Below are 22,603 nucleotides of genomic sequence, written 5' to 3' on the forward strand. Positions count from 1 at the left end.
TCCACGGGCCTTATCGACTAGTTTATATAAAAATACGCCAGTTCCGTGTGTCTGTCTGTCACTTTTGCAAAGTGGATTACATTCTTCAAAATTTTCTTTAACAAATTCTATAAAACATCGCCTATAAAATTGTTCTATAGTATTGACGTCAAAGGAAAGTTAATTAAGATTAGTGAAGCCATTACAATGCACTTAAAACTTTGAGGCCAAATAACTTGGAAACGAGGTGGTGACGTCAATGTTTTTTCACCGCGTGGGTAACTAGGGACAACCTGGGACCAATTTGGGTAACTTTTCCAAACCTGGGTCCCCGAATCCGTTTCGGAATGGACGGTTTGATGACGTCATCAAAAAACCTTTAAACCTTGATATCTCTGCAACCGTTTGTCAAAGATACATGATCATATACATTTTCTTGATCAGCATTTCAAGATCTATACGATGAAGGCAACAGGTATACAAATTTCTAAAAAAATATATTTATTTTGTATTTGCACTGCTGACGTCAGCAAAAAAACTAAAACAACCTATTTTTCCATTGTCCTTCTGCCTAAGTGGATTACTCCACGGGATTTATCGACTAGTTGTGTATGAATGTTCTATTGTTGGTCTTCTTATGTTTAGATTCCCTTGTAGTGTTCTAAGGCTTTTTTCGAACGCTATATTAAAAAATGTTCCGCTAATTGCATCGCCTTGTGGTGATCCAACGTTTGTGCTGATGTCTTCTGGAGGACTATCTGCAGACTGCACATTAATGCTTGTAATACTGAGTAGAAGTCGGCTCATTCTACATTCATCTTTATCAAGGAAGGTTTACAATTCTTTCATTAGTTAATTTCTGTTGATATTATCGAAGGCGGAGGACATGTCTATTCCATTTATATGTATTTCAAGATATTGGTAGAGCTGTGCTTTTGCTGTGACAAATCTGTGTGCCCATATTATGTCTCCTGTTGATCTGTTAAGTCTGTACGCTGATTGTGATTGAGAAAGGTATTTCTCAACGTTGGGCTGGATTCTGTTGAGGGTTATAAGGGAGAGCAGTTTTCTGATGGTATTTAATAAGTTTATTTGTCTTAAATATTTCACTGGGCCTTCTTCTTTACCTTTTTTCTGTATTGCTATCAGATTTAATTTTCCTATGTTGATATCTTCTTGACGTGTTCTTCATATTTCGTTGAATATTTCGCTGATTTTTTGTTTTACTACTTCAGAGCTGTGTTTTAATAATCCTGCAGGTATATGAACTTCTCCAGGTGCCTTATTATTGTTTATTCTATTTAATGCCTTTTCTACTTCTTCTTTACTTATTGACTTATTAAGAGGTCTAGGTGGTCCTTTAAATTGATTTACCATTTCATGTTGGTCATTCCAAAAGTGTTGTATAAAGTGTTCTTTTACTATGTTATATTGATCATTTTTGTTAATCACTTTCTGATTTTCAGCATTGTGGATGATGGTGTTTTTATTTTTGTTGTGAGGATTTCTTAGATATTTTATTGCTTTGAACATTGCTGTTGATTGATTATCGTTTTGAATACTGTATGGTATCTCATCTATTTTCTTTTTATTTTGAGCTTTCACTTCTTTCTTGATCATCTTCATTATTTTATTACGTTTATTTTTTAATTCTTTGAGTGTTTGTATATCTTTCGTTTGTTCTATTTTCATTCTATATATATTATTTCTGTTCATTTGAGAGTTTTTCTATAACTGGGCTATACATTTTTATTTTTGCTTCTCTTTATGTGAAACCTAGTACTTTCTCTGCTGTTTTTTGGATTGCTGATGTGATATCGTTCCATTTCTTGCTCTCTTCCTTATCTATATTTTCTCCAGTTGCTCTCTGAATTCTTTCTGTTTATTTTGGTCATTTGAATGTTGTATTTTATGTTGTTATTATGTTTTGTTTAGTTCACTTTCCTATATACTTCAAACCACGATGTTCTTAATTTTGTGATTAGTACTTTGTGGTCACTAGTTGTAATAGTTCCTTGATATGATCTTGAGTTTTCCAGTAGAAGTTTGTATTTTGTTTGGATGCATATGTAGACGTGGACATGGACATGGGCTTCAACGAGTTGGACATGGGCTTCAACGTGGGCTTCAACGTGGGCTTCAACATGGGATTCGACATGGGCTTCAACGAGTTTTATATTGACTCGGTAACCACAAAGCTGAAGGAACGAATCTGCAAATGAGAAGAGATGTGTTTTTATGATTCCGTTTTCCTGTATTTAGTATTTTTGACAACTGGATATCAGATCATCGTTTTTTGTAGAAAAGAGTCAACGACTAAAAAGTTTGGGGTATCGACGAGTTACTGATGACGTATTAACAAATGTCCGTATCATTCTATACAGCAAAATTACGGAAAATTATTCTGATTTCAGAACCACCCACCCTGGAAAATTAATTTTTGTAATATATTTGACTTCTTGGTTGAAGGCTACAATTTAAGTTGATAAATTGTAATCATGTTTTTTTGTTAAGGCACATTATTTATGTAATACCTTGTCTATGTAACATAGATATATTTAGATACCTTTTAAACATCTAAATCGACAGAACAAGCCCTATTAATGACTTTAAAGTCATTTGCCTCGCCTAAGATAAATAAAACACTGTTTTTACAAATTGAAAAGGCATAGAGGAAGAAGAAGTGTGTGAAGAGATCACATTTTGTCTGTTAACTTTGTAAATATAACAAGGATTGCAAATTTTTTGATCCTTGCAATAGATAATTATGTTACAGTTAAATGTTTTCCAAAAGAAAAAAATGTCAAGAAATTATTTATTATTCTCTAAAAGTCAATGTAAAGTAGATATACATGAAAGTAATTATATTTTTCTTATGGAACAAAAAATGCATTCTCATCTTGGTTTGCAGAACTTATTTTCACAAATTTTGTGGAACATAATGTTGCATATAGGGTCAAATTCACAAAAATGTTAACCAATATTAGGTTACCTAAGAATTAATTTTTATTCATAATAACTTAACATTATGCATATTATGTAGGGCGCAACTTTTTGTGAAAGACAAAAGATTTTCTACATTTGCGGATGGTGTAAGATATGCAATATGCAATCCCCATAGTATAAGTATAAAAAAATTGCAGACACAAACTTTCATATACTTTCACATCAATACAATCTTAAAATCAGTCCCAAACTAAAGTTTAAGCCACTGTAGTGTAACATGTTATCATCCCGCAATATTGCAACCTCATAGCACTTTGCAACTCATTTTGTCGCCTTTATAATCCCAAAGTCATCGCAAATTGTAAACCCATTATGACGAACTTTGTAATCCTCTGGCCTGTTGCACTTTGTACTCATTTAGATTGAAGCTTTGCTATCTAAAATGTTTTGCCGTAAAAATTGGAATAATCGTTGTGCTCATCTCTGTAACAACAACCAAATAATTGAGAAGTGACTTACCAATGGATAATCCTTTGTACGATAAAATATAATCTCTTGTTTACGTCCAGCTTATTTAAAAAAATATAATATATACTTTATATTTAAGTTTAACATTCTGTGCACTACAATTCCAAAAATCTGGCAAAAGTTTTTCCAAAGAACTCTTTGTAACACCACAGTTTTTAGCTCTTGCATTAAAAATGCTTTTCAAAGTAAATGGTGTTGGAAGAAGTGTTACTTGCAGGTTAGGTTTTGCTTGGAAAAAGTTCAGAGCGTCACTTCCTTTGTTGACTAGCAGAGTCCTGTCAATTGAGGTAAAAGGTAGGTTGTGCGAGGCCTGTGTAAGAAGTGTTATGTTGTACGGTAGTGAGACATGGGCAGTGAAGCAGGAAGATCTTGACCGTTTAGAAAGGAATGATATGAGAATGGTTAGGTGGATGTGTAACGCCAGTCTGAGAGACAGAAAGAGTTCAGATGAGCTAAGAAGCAGGCTAAGTCTCCGTAGAATTAAAGATGTTATCCAGATAAGAAGATTGAATTGGCTGGGGCACTTGAAAGAATTGAGGAGGATAATTGGGTAAAAAAGTGTAGAGACTTGATAGTTCCTGGGGCAAAGCCCAGAGGCAGACCGAGAAAGACTTAGCAGGAGGTTATAAGGACAGACTTGATACAGAGGAAGTTGAGTTTAGATCTAACACAGTCTAGATCAGATTGGAAGAGGGTCATTAATATAGCCCGTCCAACCCATGCTAGCATGGAAAACGGACGTTAAGCCGAGAATGATGAATGATCATGATGTCGTGACTCAAAATATTTGAAATCTGCAAAATGCTTTTTTAATGTAAAACTTGTTTTTCAATTTCTAATTTATATTTATGTTGTACATGTTTTAAAAGAACGGCAAATTTGACTTGTAACCTTTAACTGTTCATCCTAGAACTGTTCTCATTTTGTAATGGGCTTTTTTAGTTTAAATTAAAAAAATTCATAATCGCATCAATTATTTCTGTTCAAAATTCTGGCTTTAATATATTTTACCATGTTTGATGTGAATTTATCAAAGAAGAAGAAAAAATCAGTAAAATCTAAAGCTTGCATTGCTGTTATAAAATTGCACTTGTAAAAAAGAAATATATTTAACAAAATTATGAATGATGTAAAATTACAATATGAAATTTGAATTTCGTATAAAAATTATTGATATTATTTCCCCCGTACCCTCAGGTGTACTTCTGTCATATTTTTTCAGGCACTTGGAAGCCCTGTCTTGCTAATGCCGGAAGTCTATTTGCCTAGAACTACATATATGAATTTCAACTTCATCAAGACCTTAAAAAACGCTATAAATTAAGAAAAAGAGCATTGTTAAATTCTATTTTGGCGAACTTTGCACACATTTACTCACACCAAATATTAGATCTTGTGCGAAAATAAGATCCGCAAAATTAAATTTTATTTTTGAAAAACTTCTCGTGAAAATTAATTCCTTTAAGGTATGTTCAAAATAAACTGGAAAGGCAAGATGATATTCACATCGTTGCATAACTTGATAAACACTCAAACCAGTACCTCATTTATCTGAGGCGAAAATGTTGACAAAAATATTGAGACAAAAGGCAGTTTTTTCTTCATTATTCAAATGTTGGCAAAAGTGTCAAAGAGTCAATGCCCTACAGCTGGCAGGCTGCAAAGTTCCTACTTTTGTACACACGTAGCTAGGACAGACAGATAGCGTTGAAAAGTTGGTAGCCACATTCTCTAGCACGTCCGCACACCGAAATAATCCACATCGGGGCTCACGAAGACTACAAAATTAGTGGGAAATAGCTATGCTGAAATAAGCAATAATTAGTACATTTTGAGAATTTGGTCTTTACCAAATAACCTAAAATCCAAAGTGAAGTTCAAAATGCGGCAATCTAATATAAAAATAGCCTACGCAATTACTTGTGGTGGCAAACTTAGCTTTCTCCTTTCTTTAGTCTAGTCTCAACATATTTTGATCAAGATTGTAGCCTAAACAGCAGGTTAAACGTTTAAGTGCGCATAGACCATGATGCATAACTGAGCTCGGGGCTATTAGTCCAGGCATACAATGTGTCAAAAATTAAATTTACTTTTGAAAAATTTCTCGCCAAATTAATCCAATTAGGCGCTTACACAGAAAGAACCTTCCGACTTTAAACGTCAAATCGAGCACTATTATAGCATTTCCGGTGTAGTGTATTTTTTAAAAAGAATCCTTCAGAAACACAGAGCCTGTTGTTACCTCGTCATAGCTAGAGCAATCAGTTAGTATTTTGTTGATTTGCGGAAAAAGTTCCTGCGAGAGTTCAAAAATTAACTGTGAGTGACACAAATATGAGCACTTATTATATGTAAACCATGACGCACAGTCATAGAGAGAGCATGCGTCTCAGTGCACTCCCTTAGGCGTAATATCCTTTTTAAAAACATTTATCGCCATTTTGGTTAAATAACTTAGCAATTTTATTTTGCGAAATACGTTTTTGTGAAATTTGCAAAATTTTCAGTTTAAATAGCATTCTACAGGCTGCAGAATAATCACGGTTAAAAAGTAAAATCCAAGTCTTAGTCAATTAATAAACTTTAGACTTATGCGAAAGTTTTTATTGCAGTAAAATGTGTAGCTGTATTTAGGATAAGAAAGATTATTTGAAATTTTTGTCTAATATACTTTCATTCTTTAGCCAGACGTAGCTAACAACTAGATAGCCAAAGCCCATAGTTGCTACCTCCAAGTTGCAACTTGGTAAAAAGTAGATTAGTAAAGATAACAAAAAGGAATAATGCTGGCTAGGATAAAAAGCTGTAATGCCAAAGCTTAATAATAAGACTAGCTAGTAGCTTACGCAAATAATGTTATAGAGATGTGGAATTAAAACCCTATGTTTTTGCGGAAATTACAGAAAGAGCAAAGTAATATAAGCTACCATTTTGCCACACACGCGGGAGGTTAGGTATTATAGAATACGTACATGACGTCATCCATTGAGTGGCATAAATATCAGAACTTAAAATCAATAATTTTAGAAACCGATCAAGATTGTCAAAAAAATGTAACAAAATTCATAGGCAATTTTTCAAGCTCTTTTATGCACAAAACTTTGTTTTCGTGGGAGTTAAATTTTAAAGAATAAACTTTTATCAACAATTTTAACTTACGTCAGTACGTAAAAATTACGTCATTACGTCATTACAAAAATTAAATGGGAAGTAGCTACACACTTTACAAATACACACAGATATAATAATCAGCCGGGATGAGAAAGCTTAATGTGGTAGCGAGCAGATTCTAGCCTGGCCAACAGGATTCATGTCGTAAGGAAACAAGACACCATAACCATGCATAGAGTTAAAACAGCAGGTTGGTATAACATACAGTTGATACATTAATGTCTTTAAAATGTTAAATCTAAAATGTTAAATGAAAGTGCTAGATAGCTATGTCATAAATCTTGCGTGACCTTGTGGTTATGACGTTCGCTTCGTAGTCACAAGGTCCGTGGTTGGGTCCACAGCGCGGGCATGTTTAACTTGCGCGGGCAAGTGTCTTTACCACAGCTACGAGTTAACCCATGCCATGTAAGGGACCTGGAGCCATGCCGCCAGACTATCATATGCGTGAAAAGATCTAGGGGAGAGGTTGCGGTGAGAAAAATCCCGCTTGCTTTTTTATTTATGCATCTTTCCAGATTTTGATGACTGCCGAAAATCACACAATACATAAAGAACGGTAAAAAACTTTAGCCTGTTGACACGTGGGCAGGCAAGGCAAGTTATCTGGCAGACATCGAAACATGTATTGGTTTAGGCTAATCTGTAACCTGTGTTCTCAGGCTAGCATGTAACGTATGTGTAAATGTTGGTAATTCCACAATTTCTGTTTGTTCTATTTATTTGCTTTCATTTCGTTGACATCTTTGTTTTTTAATGCTTTGTTGTGCGATAAAACCACATCGCCACATAAAATGCAAATATTAAATCGTCTTTTAGAATAATATTTATTAGCTAAGTTTAATATTTGAACTGGAGAAAATAAGATGGAGCTTTGTTAATAATTCTAAATTTTTCCATCCGTGCAGATAATTTAGGGATTGGTGGATGGGTTGTTGCATACGTCTTTCATTAAATTTCTATGTAAAACCCTCTCTTGTTAGTGAGGTAAAAGTTCTTGTTGGCATGGAGAGACATTATTGTTGTTGTATAGACAGTATACAAATTTTTCTAAGGATGTAAACAAACTGTGTCGCAATAACCTTTGCAACGCGGGACAGTACACTTGACAACAAAGTCCTAAACATTAAATTAAACTTTACTTTTTAACTGATACGTTTGATGTCTGAAAATCAAGGAAGTGTAAAAGTCACCCATATTTTACTATGTTTTTCCTTCAAGCTGAGCACGAGGTTGGTTAAAGTCTTAAAAAATGACGTCATATATTTATTATATTTATTGTTGAAAATTTACTGAGAAGGTAAACATACCTTAAGCTTTCAGCGAAGATTATTTGCGTTGATCATTATCAGGGGGTTAAAATAATGTGAAATAAAATATAAGTCTCACAAAGGTTGCGTTTTATTAAGAAGCTTTTTTCCCCTGGAAAGGTAGCTTAGTAAATATCAATAATATTAGGATGGATTTGTATGGCAACGTAAAGGGAATTCTCCAAATAAGAAACTATTTTTTGAAGATAATGAAGTCGTAGGTATAAGTTTTTCTTGTTTCCAATAATTTTATTCGTCATATTTTTCGTGTCGAAATATCTAATTCAGTTTCCCGCGTTTTTTTTTTCTGTTTAAGAAAATTTCATTTTATAGTTTTCTTTCAAGGCTTTCAACGCACATCTGTTTTTTACCGAGTTTGTAGAAATATAACTATTTCTTGAAAGCGGAAAAATTCTCAGCGAAATAAATAGAAAAATACAGCAAGTTTTACCACCTTTTTACATTTCCATTGCTTTCAACTTTGTTGTTTTATTTTTCCTCATTTTAAAAAGGGTGGAAAAGAAAACCTTGTATTTCAGCTAAACATGGAGAAACCTTAATTTATGTAAATGCAGAATGTTCAACATGTTCTATTTCATAGGTATGGAGCCATTTAAAGCCTTTACCTCACACTAAATTTTTAGCAAAAGAAATTATATTCTGATATAATTTGTTCTCATAAAAATATAAAGTTTGTTCGCATTTGTTTTTTGTTTTTCTCAGTGAAGCTTAACAATGTTTATTTAGTTTTCAGTTGAATGCATTTTGTTTACTTTTGATATTCATACAGCCATTAAAACTTTGAGTTGTTTTTAAGAGATTACTTCTACCATGCATGAGTAAGTAGCTAAGATGGAAATTTTTTTATGTATAGAAGTGAATGGAAGATGTGGCGTTTTATTGTCAACTTTTTATGTTTTTAAATATGACTGTGACGTATTATTTACGTTCTTTACTTGAAATGTTCTTACTGCGCTTCGGGCATAGCACACTGCGTTGTACTGAGTTACGTTAAATTTGCGTTGTTTGCAATGCTGGAAAACAGGATGATTTTTTAACATACTGTTAAAATTTAACCAAGCTTATACTATTTACCAGTCATTAGGATGCTGTGCAGTGTCTGATAAATCGGGATACTTAGTTAAGAGATAAACTGGGATACTTAACTTGAAGTAAGGGTGAAAGAATAGATGAATAGATGAATTGTCATATTGTTTTTTGTTAAAAATCGTCCCTAGATCTGAATATTCTGATATTTAGAATATTATACTAAGAATCCTTTTAGACGATAAATTATTCGCGTAAAGTAACCAAATATGGCAACAGAAAAATATTGCAATAATTCTAATACATTATGAATTATTCAATATATTATTCCTTATCTGTTGAGATTGTTACGTCGAAACTTCATCTGTTCTCACTCATTCTATTTAAAAGTGAAACTTTACAGCATGATAATTCTGTACGATTTGCTAAATTTGTACTATCGGATGTTGTATTCTTTGATCTTTACTAAAGTATTGCTAGATAAAATCAAAACGTTTTGGCTTTTTTCGTAGCTAAATAAAACGTAAAAACTTTTTGCTATTGATTCCTGTAAATAAAATGTATTAGAAACAATGCTAATAGGCTATCATATTTTCGAATATTGTCACAAAAGATGAAATTTTGTAAAGATGGTTGATTTAGTTGTACTTATGCCAAATATGCAGCTTACGTAGTTCATCAGGGCAAAACAATACTGTTATTTCTTTTGCTAAAAAGAATTATTAGTTACGTTTGCGTGTTGTCTTTTATTTGCCATATATAAATTCAGGACTTTATTCATAACATTTGTTTTTAGTATATTTCTCCAAAGATAAAAGGTCTAGTTAAGTGAAGCTTTGCATGCATTTATGTGAATATTGATAATGCACATTGTTGAGTATTATGTGGAGTAATTGCTTGTTTGTACATTCATGTAGCATGCACATAAACTTCAATCGTCACTATCCATAATCCTCAGCTACCCATAATCCTCGCGTGAGCATGATTTTTAATATTGGTGAAAACTCTACCTTGGATGTTTTACGAATGTTGATGCATCGTGTAAGTATTTCATCTTTTTCATCGAACACTTTTCTGTTATACATTGTTTCCACAGTAATTGGCGGTTATGAAGAAAAATCCAGGCTACTCTATGACTCCGTACTCCTAAGATGGAGTATGATGGGTGTGTCACAAAACTTACAAAATAATCATTTCTAGTTAGAAACAGAATGCAATCATAGAATACAAAAAAATATTCGTCATATTCCACCTGTTATATTTATTTTGACGTGGTAAATATGCAGAACTTGTGCCCAAGATGTGTGGAAATTTATTGGATAAAAAAAGCGAAAAAAGAGACAGTTTATAACCACTTTTGGTTAACTTAAATCACCGTGTATAATCTTTTTTCGCGAACTTAGAATTGATATTGAATTTATGAAGAAATTATTTTGATTTCGTGCAACAACTATTTACGTTTAATTTGATGCATTGTATGAAAAAATATACCCTGCGACACGTTAAGATATTGCACGGGCGATGTAACAGAATCACATTGCATGCTCATAAAAATAATGCACGTAGCCCAAAGCAGTAGTTTTTTTTTGCCAACAAAATATTTGGTCGTTTTGTATAATTCTGCACATGATTTCATGCTATACCCAGACGAATTTAAACGCAGATGTGAATATATAGTGGAGAAATGTGTTTATGAAAAAATATTGTATATTTGGTACGGAGAAAAAACATGTTTTTGTTTCTTGAACTGCCGTCCAAAAATGACAGCAATTTCTGTTCCATTGTGTGCGCTCGCTTACATTTTGTAGCCTATATTTTCTTCACAACCGTGACTGGTGTTTAAGACGGCACAACGTGAACAACAATTTACAAATACCCATTTGTTTGCATGTATTGTGCCAGTTATATTTTCAACGTTCTGTATTTTATAAACCTTTTGTTTACATTTTTAATCAGCTGATCATTTGATATATGAAATATTGCTATTGTATTTTAGTTTGCCATAACGAGTTTTATAACCTCAGAGAATGTAATTGCTTTAAATAAACAAGTGTACAGGAAAAGTCACGGGCAATTAAACATTCTTATTGTTAATGTACGGGCAATGTCACAGACAATTAAACATTCTTATTGTTAATGTACGGGCAATGTCACGGGCAATTAAACATTCTTATTGTTAATGTACGGGCAATGTCACAGACAATTAAACATTCCTATTGTTAATGTAATGGCAATGTCACAGGCAATTAAACATTCTTATTGTTAATGTATGGGCAATGTCACGGGCAATTAAACATTCTTATTGTTAATGTACGGGCAATGTCACAGACAATTAAACATTCCTATTGTTAATGTAATGGCAATGTCACAGGCAATTAAACATTCTTATTGTTTATTGTTATTTTATGAGGCCGCTGTCGTCATCTCCCGCGTTAGTGACTAGGGATCACCTAGCACCAAAATTGGGTAATTTTCCAAAATCTTTTAAAACGGACGGGTTGAAAACGTCATCAAAAAATATGTAAACTTTAATACCTCTTAACTGTTCGTAAAAAGTCTATATGTCGGGTATGCCTTTTTTTAAAAAATTTTTGTTCTTACTTTGAAAGATCTTTGCTAAAATCAGCCAAATTTTAAAAAACCTTATTTCGCCTTAACCGTTTGTGAAAAGTTTTAATTCAAGAAATGCAACGTGTTAACAAATGTCTAAAAAACTAATTTTTGAATATGCACTATAGTCGTTATTTCCTTAAACTTCCTGTCTTTCTCATTGTTCTTTTGCTATGTTGATCTTTCCACGGACTTATTAACTAGTCTTCTATAACAATAGGAAAAGTCTTTTACCGTTTTTCAAAACCACATGATTGCCCCTATACATTTTCCTTATCAGCTTTTAACTCTTTGCCACCTTACTCAAGTGAATATTTCCACCGGCCAACCAACTAGTCTCTAATAATAATACGCTAAGTCTGTGTGCCTGTTGATAATTTTTACAAAGTAGATTATCATAAAAATTACGACACGTTTTATTTTTGACATGTTTCGACTTTACCAAAGTCATCTTCAGAATATTATACAAAAGTTGATACATACACTCTTTATACAAAAATTTTTTCGAAAGTTATTTAAATATTTCCCAAAAGTACAATTTATATGAATTATACACAAGCTAATCCATGTTGACAAAATAATATTAGATAAACTAACAAAAGTTAGTTAAATAAAATTTATATACACAATTTGTTTAAGACAATTAAATATTTCCCAAAAGTACAATTTTTAATTTATTAAATGAATTTAAAATGCTAAATCAATATCTGAGTAACAAAAACGATATTGAACAAGCGGCTAGTACAAAACATAAAATTAAACGGATAAATTGATGATGCAATGCTTAACTTGTTTATTGAGGTCTGGTTTCAACCAAGAAATATGCATACCCTCTTTGAGTTTCCTCTGCCAATCAGTGTCTGCATGATCCAAAATAGAAAAACAATTTTCGTTACATAGTAATTTGCAGTTAAGATTTGACTGCATATGCTTAAATATTTGTGAGTTTTTATCAGTTTTCAAATGTTCTTTAACTCTACTAGAAATGTGCCTGGTGGTTTCACCCACATAGCTAGCATTACAACTAGCACAAACAAATTTATACACAAGTCCAGATTTAAAAGATTCAGGAACTCGGTCCTTGCAAGAAAAATAATCTTTAATTTTACACGACTTAAAAACGAGGCACACATTGATTTCTTTACACATCTTATTGACAAGTTGATTGACTTTTTCTTTGGCAGTAATAGAGTACTTGCCAATAAAAGGCAATTTAAAATACCTCTTTTCTAATACATTAGTTGTCTCTGTACTGACAGCTGTAGAAAAATTCTTATCAAGGTAATTTGAAATATGGCGGTTTACCAGTTTTGTAGGAAAAAAGTTTTTTCTCAAAATTTCAGTCAGAGCCTTAATATTAATGTCAAAGTGTTTCCAACTGTTGTTAATTTTGAAAGTCCTGTCAATTAGTGTTTTAATGAGACCTATTTTATATATTTTGGGAGTGAAACTAAAATAATTTGTTAAAAGGCCAGTATAGGTTGACTTATGGAACACAGAAGTATAAAATTTGTCACTGGTGTTCTCAATTAAAATGTCAAGAAAAGGAAGTTTACCATCAACTTGTTTTTCTAAGGTAAATTTTATATTAGGGTGTCTCTGATTCAAGTATTCAAAAAAGGCCAACGCTTCACTTTCATCGTTAAATAAAGCAAAGATGTCATCCACATATCTACGGTAGTATGTTGGGCCACAACCCGAGTAATTTTTTATCCATTCCTTTTCTTTAACGCCCATGAAAAGATTCGCTAAAATAGGTGCCAGCGGCGAGCCCATGGCAACACCATCGACCTGTTCATACATTTCATTATTGAACAAAAAATTCGAGGATGACGTTGCAAAAACGAATAATTGTTTTAGTTCAGATTTTGTGATTTTGAGTTTACGATTTCCGGCAATTACAAGTTGAACTGCAAGATCTAATGTTTCATTCAATGGTATGTTCGTGAAAAGACTACAAACATCAAAAGAAACCATAAACTTGTCGGATTTACTCACCTTTTTTAATTCCTCAAATTAAAAAAGGTGAGTAAATCCGACAAGTTTATGGTTTCTTTTGATGTTTGTAGTCTTTTCACGAACATACCATTGAATGAAACATTAGATCTTGCAGTTCAACTTGTAATTGCCGGAAATCGTAAACTCAAAATCACAAAATCTGAACTAAAACAATTATTCGTTTTTGCAACGTCATCCTCGAATTTTTTGTTCAATAATGAAATGTATGAACAGGTCGATGGTGTTGCCATGGGCTCGCCGCTGGCACCTATTTTAGCGAATCTTTTCATGGGCGTTAAAGAAAAGGAATGGATAAAAAATTACTCGGGTTGTGGCCCAACATACTACCGTAGATATGTGGATGACATCTTTGCTTTATTTAACGATGAAAGTGAAGCGTTGGCCTTTTTTGAATACTTGAATCAGAGACACCCTAATATAAAATTTACCTTAGAAAAACAAGTTGATGGTAAACTTCCTTTTCTTGACATTTTAATTGAGAACACCAGTGACAAATTTTATACTTCTGTGTTCCATAAGTCAACCTATACTGGCCTTTTAACAAATTATTTTAGTTTCACTCCCAAAATATATAAAATAGGTCTCATTAAAACACTAATTGACAGGACTTTCAAAATTAACAACAGTTGGAAACACTTTGACATTAATATTAAGGCTCTGACTGAAATTTTGAGAAAAAACTTTTTTCCTACAAAACTGGTAAACCGCCATATTTCAAATTACCTTGATAAGAATTTTTCTACAGCTGTCAGTACAGAGACAACTAATGTATTAGAAAAGAGGTATTTTAAATTGCCTTTTATTGGCAAGTACTCTATTACTGCCAAAGAAAAAGTCAATCAACTTGTCAATAAGATGTGTAAAGAAATCAATGTGTGCCTCGTTTTTAAGTCGTGTAAAATTAAAGATTATTTTTCTTGCAAGGACCGAGTTCCTGAATCTTTTAAATCTGGACTTGTGTATAAATTTGTTTGTGCTAGTTGTAATGCTAGCTATGTGGGTGAAACCACCAGGCACATTTCTAGTAGAGTTAAAGAACATTTGAAAACTGATAAAAACTCACAAATATTTAAGCATATGCAGTCAAATCTTAACTGCAAATTACTATGTAACGAAAATTGTTTTTCTATTTTGGATCATGCAGACACTGATTGGCAGAGGAAACTCAAAGAGGGTATGCATATTTCTTGGTTGAAACCAGACCTCAATAAATAAGTTAAGCATTGCATCATCAATTTATCCGTTTAATTTTATGTTTTGTACTAGCCGCTTGTTCAATATCGTTTTTGTTACTCAGATATTGATTTAGCATTTTAAATTCATTTAATAAATTAAAAATTGTACTTTTGGGAAATATTTAATTGTCTTAAACAAATTGTGTATATAAATTTTATTTAACTAACTTTTGTTAGTTTATCTAATATTATTTTGTCAACATGGATTAGCTTGTGTATAATTCATATAAATTGTACTTTTGGGAAATATTTAAATAATTTTCGAAAAAATTTTTGTATAAAGAGTGTATGTATCAACTTTTGTATAATATTCTGAAGATGACTTTGGTAAAGTCGAAACATGTCAAAAATAAAACGTGTCGTAATTTTTATGAAAATACTTTGCAATCTTGTGTTGCTACGAAGTTTTGAAAAGTAGATTATATTTTTAATGAACTTCTTTAACCAAGTTTAAAATCCCTATAAAACGTGCTGTGATGAATTTGGAAACGGGATTGTGACGTCATATACTGCATGCTTTTAGTACTTATCGAGTTTGAACATTTATCTAATGAACATACACATACCAGTTTTATAGGTCCATTATCTCTGAAATATTAGGCTTTACTAATAAAAATTATTGATAATAAAAAACTTTTTAATCACGAACATTCTTTAGATTCAAAAATAAACAACTCTGAACAAAATATAGCACTACTGATGATTGTACTGAAAGGCCTCTAGTGATACTGCTTGATATTTAGAACCATGACACTAATATTCACAATTTCCTCTTCCAAAGATCTCAGATAGATTTAAGTAGGTGCATTAACATTACAGGATTAAACTCAGAAGCTGATTAAAAGTGTTAACAAGACATTCTTTAAAGCTAGAATCCTTATTTCTCAAGAATCACTTTAATCTAAGTCTTCTACCCTAAGCTTCCAAATGAGACATAAGTTGATATCCACTTTTCTTCTTTGATAAAGGGGGGAAATTTAGACCCTTAGACAGCAAAGATATCTGTGTTATCAATGCTCAACGAGCGCTTTGTTACTCTAGCTTGGACGTTCACATTGTGCACTTAGTGTAGCACCCCACACGTTGTGAAAGCCTTAATGTGGATTGGGTGTTCTGCTTCTTGGCATTAGTGAGATGATAAAGAGGGTTAAACTATATGCTTCTAACTCTCCTTTGTTTTTGTTGTTATTTTACTAATCAATTTTTTGAATTTTTGGAAAGTGGGTATATATAGGTGCTGAAATGTTTTACCGACACAAATAAAATACAGTTCTTACAAAATTTTGCACTATCATTCCTATTGTTCGCAAACTCTTTAGGCGGTAGCACAGCAAACAGAACAGCCAAAGAAACCAATAAAAAAACATGTCGCGCAACCAAACACGTCACCCTTCGTTATAACGCCATCTGTTGAAGCTGCAAACGTTTCCGACACTTTGTTGAAAAACGCTGATTCATTGTCCAACGATGGACCGAGACGACTTCACGTCACCAATCTTCCTTTTAAAGTAAAAGATAATGAGTTGCAAGCTATGTTTGAGGTAATTTTATTATTTATTTGTTGAGATGCTTATGTTCAACTGTCATTCTAGTTAAAATCACAATTTAATTACTTTCATAACTTGGTCATGTATCAGTTGCAAGAAAATCACATGACATTACACGTAATATGTAACCTATCAGAGCCACTCTTTTTTTAGATTTACGGTGTTGTTTTGGATGCTGAAATCATCTACAATGAAAGAGGATCAAAGGTTTATTATCATAACTTTTTTTTATTCCTTAATTTTTACTTTAACCCTATTAAAATCTGTGCTTCGTGGAATGGTGTAGCACCCAAAGGGGTGGGAGACATAAATCATATAACCTTTTCATTTAAACAATATTTTATTACAAACTAATTCCAGGTAAAAAATAATCTGATGACGTCATTGGGATAAGAAATGACATAAACAAACGGACTAATTTCTACATTTTATTACATATTTTAATTTCTCACGTGTTGCTAATGCTATGATCTTGATTTTCGTATACTTGTGGACTGAAGACAAAAACAGTTAATGTAGAAGAAAAATAAAATTTGTTGTTCCTTAAAGTCAAACATTCCGCCCCCTCACGGTTTCTTTTTAATAACACTTTAATACTATGTTGCATGAGTTTCGATATTTATCTATCAGACACCTGCATCAATCTTTTTGCATGTTTTGGTCACATTGTTAATCCGATTTCTCGGTTTTTTCGGATTTTACCCGAAAATAAAAAAAACCCGGATTTTTGGGAAATATTGCATACGATCTATAACTTTTATTTAGCTTTCACAAACTTCAAACAGAATGTAAAAATTCGCTCTAGAACTAAAGTAATTGAATTTTAAGCAGATAGTGATATTTTGAACAAATTTCAAACTTTTGATGACGTCACAGAAAATGTGTTGACGCAACGCCCCCCCCTCATAATATGTTCGAAAAACCCCGGACCGAATAGGGTTAAGACAAGAAGAAGAAAAAATCTGCTACAGAAATTGAAAAATCGTTGAATTTTCGTCTTTGCCTTCAGGGATTTGGTTTCGTTACTATGGAGACTGCAGAAGCTGCTAAACAAGCAAAAGAGGCACTCAATAAGAAAGAAATTGATGGTCGAAAAATTGAGGTAATAGAAAGATGACGCCATGTCTTCTTATTTTTTAACTTCTAAGGGATAAAATTGTCGACAAGGCATCAAAGACTTCACCAGCGTTATTATTTTAATCGCCTATCTTTGCCTTGCAGGTCAACAATGCCACACCTAGAGCGATCCAAAACAAAAGTATAAACTTAATTTTCATTCTAATTATATTCATAATAAGAACCTAAATCTCTATATATTAGCTTGCTTTTTTCTTTGAAGGTGGTGTGCGTTTAAATAATCAAAATACTGTCTCTCCACCACAAAGCCGCCAAACTAATAGCATTTTCAAGACAGCGCAGGGGGCTAAGATACAGAATTTCTCTGGACCGTGGAATCCGACGTAAGTTTGATTTTGTTGTAAACGACTAACTTTACCCTGTTTTAAAGGCACATCTTCACCTAATTTATTTTGCGATTTTTACCATTGGTTGACGAAAATTACGTCTAGCTTTTTTACGTCAAGGCACTTGTACCTACTCAAAGAGTTACTTCTAAGTGAAGTGGTTTTATTCTCTCTCTACTAGCAAATATATATTTGCCCTGTAAATCATTTCAGATCGTTTAACTGCTTAACAACGTCTCCTGTACAGATCAATCCGGTTGATTTTACTATGCCAGCATTACAGATACCACCAGTCAATCTTGCAGCTATATCAAACACAGCTATTTCTGGGTTAGTTAAGTTTGCCTTCAGTATCATACTTCTTATATTATTACGCAAAGTGTTTCTGGGACTAAAAGTACCGAATTAGGACAAAATTCGTCGTTCCAAAGGAAATGTTTTTCCACTTAAATAATGTGCAAATATAAAATCTTGTGTCTTTGACTATCTCTCTTTCCGTCCGTACACTAATACTCAAACTGTGTGTGTGTCTCTGTGGGGTAGAGGGGATATCTTCATTTTCTTTTGATGTAGCGGAAAAGTTATTTTTGTTAAATTTATGGACTTTACGTCAGGGCGTAGATACATTGTAGACTGACGTTAATAGCATTTTTAAAATTAGCAAAGCCATTGCATTGCCCTTTCAAGCCCGAAGTCTAATATGGGACGTCATCTCCGGGGTGGGTAACTAGGGGTCACCTGGGGGCAAAATGGGTAAATTCCTTAAAACTTTATCATACCATTGGTTTCGGAAAAGACGGTCTTAGGACCTAATATCTCTCCAACCGTTCATCATTAGGAGATTATCCTAAAGAAAGGTTTGTGCTACTGTGATGTTGTGCATGAGTAATTCAGGTGACTTTTTGAAATCTCTACTATATCAAAATTACTAATTATTTCTTGCAATTTGAATAGTTGTCATTGAGGACATAGCTAATTGTTTGCCCCAACCATGTGGACGGGCTATTGAACTAGTCTACTATATTAATTCAGTAATTTTATTTTTCCGTGACTTTGAAAAAAGACGATATTATATATCTTATTTGCTAGAGAAAAATTTGCTTTTTTTGACGTTAATACATAAAATGAAATTACTCTAAAATCCTATTTTAATATGCTTATAATGTTTTTTGGTAAAATAACTTTGAAATAACAGACCTGTCCATCCGTATGAGTACGAAAAGGACAACTTGGGGCTAAAATATGGCCTTACTTGTTTCAGCACGAATAGAATCAAACAAAAACCTTCATAGCATAATCAGTGCCTCTTTTCTAAAAACATAAGAATATATACATTACCTGGAACAACGTTTTATGCTCCACATAAGGATGTTAAAATTCTGTGAATTTTTCGAAGAATTGTTTTGAAAATCTTTATTTATTGTTTAATACTATTGCAAAACTTCTCCAGGCTGTCCTATCAGTTTATGGCTGCACAGGTAGAATTTTTAAGTCCTAAAACATCCTTACTTTTTTATAGGCTGGCATGCATTCCAACACCAGTAAGTCAATTTGTCTCTTTAAATAAATGTTTCTACAAGAGAATAGCGCAAGCAATGAGACATAGGCAACTATAAACAAAGGTCGTGAGAAGCATCTCTGTTGACAATGCTAATAAGTACATTCTCCGTTACAGTTTATAAAAATATATTTTTTTTATTCCGTAGGAACAATATGCACAGTATTACAACTATATGTCCGCGCATGCGCGTGCTGCTCGTTTGAATGGGGGAAGTCTTGGTAACCATAGATATCAACCGTACTAACAAACTACCTTATGGCGAAGTAGATAATTTCTATCCTGCAAACTAATACATAGTAATTTTTTTGCTGTCGTAATTTGTGTCACATGGAAAGCAGCGGAATACCTCTCGTTTCAGGTAATTTTGAAAATAAAACCTTAGCTAGAAAATATGCAGAAAATCCTGTTATTCTCAATTTGCGTGCTTTTGCGTTTAATTTGGAAACAATTTCACCATCGGCTTCGTTGATACATAAAAATGGACCATTTTTTCTCCCAAAAATTTTCGAATAAAAGAATTATAACTTTCATAACTTTTCGATAATCTTTATGGAGCGGAATGTTATGACTTTACCGCCTAAAAACAAAGTTACCTCCACTCCACAACAATAGACTATAAAAATGTTTGGAAAAGTTCCACTATACCTCTCATGATACTTACCTCATTAAAGAGAAAGTTTTATTAAAATATTGGAAATTACTATGGTCTTCTTTATAATACATATATTTTCCACCTACCGTAAAATATGGTAGTTACAATTTGTTCAAGTCACAAGACTGACTATCAATTTAAAAAACAGCCTCCTCCCTTATTTTTATGTAAAGTAGTTTTTAAACTTGTATTATTTAATTATTTGTTAATTTCTATAGATGTCAAACATCAGTTGAATATACATACATACAACCAGTAAATCATTGTTTTCTATGTAAAGTTGTGTTTGAAGTCGCCAGCAATGTTTCCGAACAAAATTTACTGACCAAACGTTGTTGGATAATGTTTAGGCAGTACAAGTTCGTAGAATCTATAATCTTGGATATAAATTATTGCAAGGGAAAGCGGGATTTCAAAGCCCCTAAGCACAAGCAATCGAGAAAGGCGTTTTTATGTTAAATATTCGGTACGAACTTGTCAATGTTCACAGCGGTGTATCATAGGTTATTTAGTTAGATCTAAAATACTAAAATGTCCGATTTCCACGATTCTTCGGACCTTTTCAGGTCGTCGGATGGGATGTTTCATAATTTGTTTTTGGACTTCGAAAAATAGTCGAAGAAGAGCTTTTCGTAAAAACAGAATATCCGGAGTTGCGTGAGGAAGTAGTTTTTTTACCATTTTTGTCCTTTTCAAACTTCTTTGGCGACGGGTCGTTCAAGTAAAATAATATCTTTAAAAGTTTAATTCCTACGATCCTGGCTATGCTAATTGGAAAACTTTATTTCGGTTCTATATGGAATCTTATGGAAGTGTTTAGGTAATGGAGTACTGTGAAATAACTTTAGGAGCAGTGATAACACAAAAAAACATTTGACAGCACTTTTCAATCATACAATTTCTGACGGAAGTATAAAACTTGGGATATTTTCACATCCATTTTCACCTCATCACAGAAATATGTTATTAGTCATATCTAAAAATCTCAAGCTCTAACTATCGGAGAAAGTTGGGTTTCATGACAAGCGGAAGGTATATTTTAGGGATTTCCGCCATCTTGAATAACATGGTAAACGGCATGTCCAATGTAGGTATTTTGTAAGTCGCACAATACTTTCAACTGAAAAAGTTTTGTTTTTTAAAAAAAATTCAGAGGGAATTTCCCATTAAATCCCAAGGTTCCACACCCCCCCCAGGTAGGTGGCGATGGGGTTTGTCCCTTGGGTTTAAATGAACTGGCACGTCCACATTTGACGTGGACTCCCTATGTCGATCTTCTCGACCCCAGTGCTTTTAAAGGCCGGCAACAGCGCATACAGAACTCGACAGGTTGTAACGTCTAGTGGCACCCTTAAAAGGTCCTAACACTCAAATCAAGTAACCATGAGTTCTGTTCTCAGTTTCTACACTACGACGCGTTAAATCGTTTTGCTTTTAGTCCCAGTACATTGAAGGGTGGGAACTGCTAGACAGGACTCCAACAACAGATGGAATATGGCCTTTTACAACGTCATAAAGGCACTTTACTTAAATCTTGAAACTACACGCGTTCAGCTAGGTGACTATAGGAAATGTCCCTTCAGTTTCAATGGACTATGACGTCCAAACTCGTTATCTTTGTCCCCACACCGTTAGACCGGTAGGTGCGTGCACAGGCCTACAAAGGCTGTGATATGGCTTGTTACAGCTTTAAAAACGCACCACACTTAATTGACGTGATTCACGATCCCCAGAAAGCAACAGTAAGTTTTTCTTTCTGTCACAGTAGAATACGACATCTCTAGTAATTTTTCCTGAACCAAGACCGTTAAGAGGGAGGCAAATGCATGCATGAGCCCCCCAAATCTGTATTATAGTCTGTTATGATCTGATAAAGGTTATCTGCTTAAATCACGTGGTTCCCTGCGCCCAGACTATTAGCAATGGTATTTATCCTTCCGGCTTAAATAGATTACGATGTCACAAGTCGTTTTACATGTCCTAGGCTGTAAGTAAATGCGTGTACAGGCCTCCAAATTTGTTGTTCCCTGATGCACAAAAAAAAACTATCGTAAAGCAAGCTATCTTCTTTTTATTCTTGTTTTTTGAATGGGTTTTAAGTAATCACGCGCTTTATTTACCACTCGCATTATTTCAGGCACTTCCAGAGAAACTAAATAGAGCCCTGCGATGCAACTGTTGATATCTGTTCTTAAAATTTTTAGAGAATTCGCCGTTTGCTGAAGATTTAGATTACTGCGGATATAAAATTTCCAGGAATATTCGTCTTAATGATTAAAGAAAACACTGGTAATTCTTATCAAGAAACCTGTTTGCAAAAATTTGATGCTGTATCGAAATAACTAGCTTTTTTAATCGGATCGATTGATTCTGGTCAATTATAGGAGTGGTAACATTTCCATTGTAAATATGACCACCACAACCACCACCATCTTTAAAATTGGAGAAAAGAGGAGGCTTAAAATCCTAATATATTTTTTCTAGGGTTAAAGGTTATATAAATTATTTTTAAATTTCAGAGAGATAATACGCTAA

At 33.2% G+C, this 22,603-nt stretch overlaps 1 protein-coding gene across 3 annotated transcripts; it reads left to right on the forward strand.

The window, feature by feature from the left end:
- The first annotated feature begins 8,015 nt into the window (after nucleotides 1-8,015).
- LOC130648948 (uncharacterized) lies at nucleotides 8,016-20,328 on the forward strand. Of its 3 annotated transcripts, none has more exons than XM_057455093.1 (10): nucleotides 8,016-8,155; nucleotides 9,899-10,022; nucleotides 16,165-16,386; nucleotides 16,546-16,599; nucleotides 17,402-17,494; nucleotides 17,614-17,650; nucleotides 17,732-17,852; nucleotides 18,069-18,185; nucleotides 19,375-19,396; nucleotides 19,562-20,328. In XM_057455093.1, exons 2-10 carry the CDS (start codon nucleotides 9,963-9,965, stop codon nucleotides 19,658-19,660), a joined length of 825 nt encoding a protein of 274 aa, XP_057311076.1. In that variant the 5' UTR covers nucleotides 8,016-8,155; nucleotides 9,899-9,962; the 3' UTR covers nucleotides 19,661-20,328. The 3 variants fall into 3 exon arrangements, with proteins under 3 accessions (XP_057311076.1, XP_057311078.1, XP_057311077.1); XM_057455095.1 differs by having other exon boundaries at nucleotides 8,127-8,151; XM_057455094.1 differs by lacking the exon at nucleotides 8,016-8,155 and adding an exon at nucleotides 8,470-8,535.
- The last annotated feature ends 2,275 nt before the right edge of the window (nucleotides 20,329-22,603 follow it).

Source organism: Hydractinia symbiolongicarpus, chromosome 7, assembly GCF_029227915.1.
Source record: "Hydractinia symbiolongicarpus strain clone_291-10 chromosome 7, HSymV2.1, whole genome shotgun sequence".
Classification (NCBI taxonomy): Eukaryota; Metazoa; Cnidaria; class Hydrozoa; order Anthoathecata; family Hydractiniidae; genus Hydractinia; species Hydractinia symbiolongicarpus.

Bases quoted from the DNA above. Each gene is read 5' to 3' on its own strand.
- LOC130648948 (XM_057455093.1), top strand. From the start codon at position 9,963: ATGATTTTTAATATTGGTGAAAACTCTACCTTGGATGTTTTACGAATG. The intron at 16,600-17,401 runs GTTTATTATCAT...CTTTGCCTTCAG, and splicing joins ACAATGAAAGAGGATCAAAG to GGATTTGGTTTCGTTACTAT. The intron at 19,397-19,561 runs GTAAGTCAATTT...TTTATTCCGTAG, and splicing joins TGGCATGCATTCCAACACCA to GAACAATATGCACAGTATTA.